Source organism: Hemiscyllium ocellatum, chromosome 6 (assembly GCF_020745735.1).
Source record: "Hemiscyllium ocellatum isolate sHemOce1 chromosome 6, sHemOce1.pat.X.cur, whole genome shotgun sequence".
Classification (NCBI taxonomy): Eukaryota; Metazoa; Chordata; class Chondrichthyes; order Orectolobiformes; family Hemiscylliidae; genus Hemiscyllium; species Hemiscyllium ocellatum.
This window is the reverse complement of record NC_083406.1, coordinates 120,823,965-120,827,156: the sequence shown is the minus strand read 5'-3', so window position 1 is coordinate 120,827,156 and position 3,192 is coordinate 120,823,965. Positions and strand designations below refer to the sequence as shown.

Sequence of the window (3,192 nt, the reverse complement as noted above, 5' to 3'; positions counted from 1 at the left end):
AAGATGAATAGGTAGGACAGTTCAAGAGGGCAGTGCTGAGTTGGAGGTTTGGGACTAGGATAAGGTGGGGGGACAGGAAATGAGGCAACTGGTGAAATCCACATTGATCCCGTGTAGTTGTAGGATCCCAAGACTGAATATGAGGCGTTCTTCCTCCAGGTGTCAGGTAGTTAGGTTTTGGTGATGGAGGATGTCTAGGACCTGCATGTCCTTGGTGGAGTGGGAGGGGGAGTTGAAGTGTTGAGCCACAGGGTGATGGGGATGGTTGGTGCGGGTGTCCCGGAGATGTACTCTGAAATGATCCACAAGTTGGCATCCTGTCTCCTCAATGTAAAGGAGACCACATTGGGTGCAATGGATACATTAGATGACATTTCTTGTCTAACTTTGTGGCAGGAGAAGGAATTTGAATTCAATTTAAAAAAAAGACACCTGATTCTGATTTTAAGAATAGGAGTAAACCATTTACCCCCTCGAGCCCGTTCTGCCATTCAAAGTGATCATTGGCAGATCTGTGGCCTAACTCTACACACCTTAATGCCTATGCTTACCAACAAAATGTATCTATCTCAGATTTCAAATTAACAGCTGATCCAGCATCCACTGCCATTTATGGAAGCGAGTTCCAAACTTCCACCACCCTTTGTGTGTCGAAGTGCTTCCTAACATCTCTCCTGAACAGTCTGGCCCTAATCCTCAAACTAAGCCCTCTAGTTTCAGAGTCCACAACTAGAGGATTTAGTTTATCTTTACCTATCCTTTATATGCATTTAATATCATATGTCTTAGTCCTGATAATTCAATGACGAAAAACCTGTGATTTGATTTATTGTCATGTGTAACTAAGTACAGTGAAAAGCTTTGTTTGTGAGCAGTACAGGCAGACCCTAGGAAGCAAGGACATCCAGATTATAGGGTGAAAAACAAACTTGGACAGAGTAAGGCATACAAGTTACACCACACAGGACATGTGCTAGACAGGATCAACATTAACAAAATTAGCATTATTTGAAGTTAGAGAGTCCATTCATTAGTCTGATAATGAGAGAGAGAAGCTGTTCCTGACCCTGCTGGTGTGTGTGTGTGTGTGCGCGCGTGTGTTCAGACTTCTGAGTGCATGCCCTTTATCAGCAATGTTTAATCAGTAAGTGGGGAAAGTACAGTCACAGTTCCAAACTTGACTTTGTTCAATCTCAATTCCAGATCCCTCTGGATGACGGTGAGGAGCCAGGACTTGGCAGAAAATGAATCATAGCGCCTTGCGGTATACTGAGTTCATCCTGCAAGGTGTCCCTAATGGTGATGGGCATGACCTCGTGATATTCATCTCCTTTCTCTTGGTGTATATTGTCATCATTGTAGCCAACCTGACCATCATGTTCCTGGTGAAGACTGAGTCCAATCTCCACAGTCCCATGTATTACCTGCTCTGCATCCTTGCTGGTATTGACATAATCCTCAGTAGTGTGACCATCCCCAAGATTTTAGCCATGTATTCATTTCAATCCAAGATGATATCGCTGGAGGCGTGTGTCACCCAGATGTTTTTTGTCTACTGCACAGCATTAAGTGAATCGACACTTCTGGTGGCGATGGCCTATGACCGATATGTGGCCATTTGCCAGCCATTTAACTACCACAAGCTGAAGCTCCGTTACGTTCTGTCTGCTGTGGCCCTGATTATTTTCCTCCGAGCCATGTTGTTTGTTGCAGTGGCAGCCTTACTGACCCAAGCTACCTACTGCCGTTCCAATTTTATCCAGAATTGCTACTGCAATTATGGCTCTCTCTCCAAGCTGGCCTGCCAAGGCGTGACAGTAAGTGATGCCATCACCTACCCCCTGTCCTTCCTCATCACCTTGCCGGACAGTTCCCTCATCATCTTCTCTTACTTCAAGATTTTCAAAGTGGCCTTCCATGCCGGCCAGGGGGAAGCGCGCAGCAAAGCACTTAATACCTGCACCAGCCACTGCTGCGTCCTGATGCTGTTCTACACCAGCGCTCTCTTTGAGTTCACCATGTACCTGGTCCCCAGCATCTTCTCTTCCGAACTGCACTTTGTGGTGGCTGTCACGTTCGCTATCTTCCAACCCGTCTTCAATCCCATCATCTATGGTGTGAGGACAAAGGAAATCAGGAATAGCTTCCTCAAGCTGCTGGGAAGAAGGAGAGTTACAGACGGATCATGAACGAGTTCAAATAAGGGCCGAGTGGTGTTATCGCTATACTATTGGTCTAGAGTCCGAGGTAATGCTCTGTGGACTGGGGTTCAAATCTGGAATTTGAATTCAGCAATAACAGCACTGAGATTATGGGGAAAAACCATACAGATCACTTTAGTGAAGGATATGTATTGCCCACATTTGGACTGGCTTACATTGACTTCAGACCCATAACAGCATGAATGATGTTTCTACTGCTTTTGGGGCAATTAGCCATGAGTAATAAATGCTGGCCTGGCCAGTGATACCTACATCCTATGAATGAATAAAGAAAACACTGCTCTTAAATGGTCTGCCTGCAGTGATGTTGGGCACTGAACGAGAGTGACCTTCAGATTCAGCAATGTTGGAGGGATGGGGGTGTCAACCTGTCTGATTTTCTTCAGTCCCCACTTTGAAATAAGGAATATAAGATTTAGAAACAATTGTAGGCCTTTTGGCCCTTCAAGCCTGCTGTACGATTCAATAAGGTCCTAGCTGATCTGTGTGAGGGCTCATTTCCACTTTTTGGACTATCCTCCCTCCCAAAAATAACCTTCAAATCAAAAATGTATCAATATCAGCCTTGAATTAACTTAAAGACCCAGATCACAGTAACTCCACATATGAGTGACCTTTGAGAGAACATGAAATCTCCTCATCTTTTTCTTAAATGGGAGACCCCTTACTCATAAACTATGTCCCCTAGTTTTCATCTCCTTCATGTTTCACAACCAGTATGACACTTTTTCATAATTGTTCCAAACTTGATTTATTCACTCTGTTTGTCTCTCCACAGATGTGGCCAGACCTGCTGAGTTTCTCCAGTATTCCCTGCGTTTGTTCATCTCAAGTTCAGTTTTGTTTGGACCAAACCTGAAATGAGTTCAGGGACAGCGCATCCTGTGGTCAGAAAACCTGCCTGTCAGACTAATTATTACACCTGAAAGGAATGAATGCAACTAGAATGCAAACGCAATCATGCAAATGT

The 3,192-nt window shown here is 44.5% G+C and overlaps 1 protein-coding gene across 1 annotated transcript; it reads left to right on the top strand.

Annotated features, from left to right (window-relative positions):
- The first annotated feature begins 1,239 nt into the window (after nt 1–1,239).
- LOC132816895 (olfactory receptor 52E2-like) lies at nt 1,240–2,510 on the top strand. The gene has a single exon (XM_060826902.1). The coding sequence runs from the start codon at nt 1,245–1,247 to the stop codon at nt 2,187–2,189; it is 945 nt and encodes a 314-aa protein (XP_060682885.1). The 5' UTR covers nt 1,240–1,244; the 3' UTR covers nt 2,190–2,510.
- Nucleotides 2,511–3,192: the final 682 nt, after the last annotated feature.

What these genes read in the sequence shown, in the direction of transcription:
- LOC132816895 (XM_060826902.1), top strand. Translation starts at nt 1,245, where the DNA reads ATGAATCATAGCGCCTTGCGGTATACTGAGTTCATCCTGCAAGGTGTC.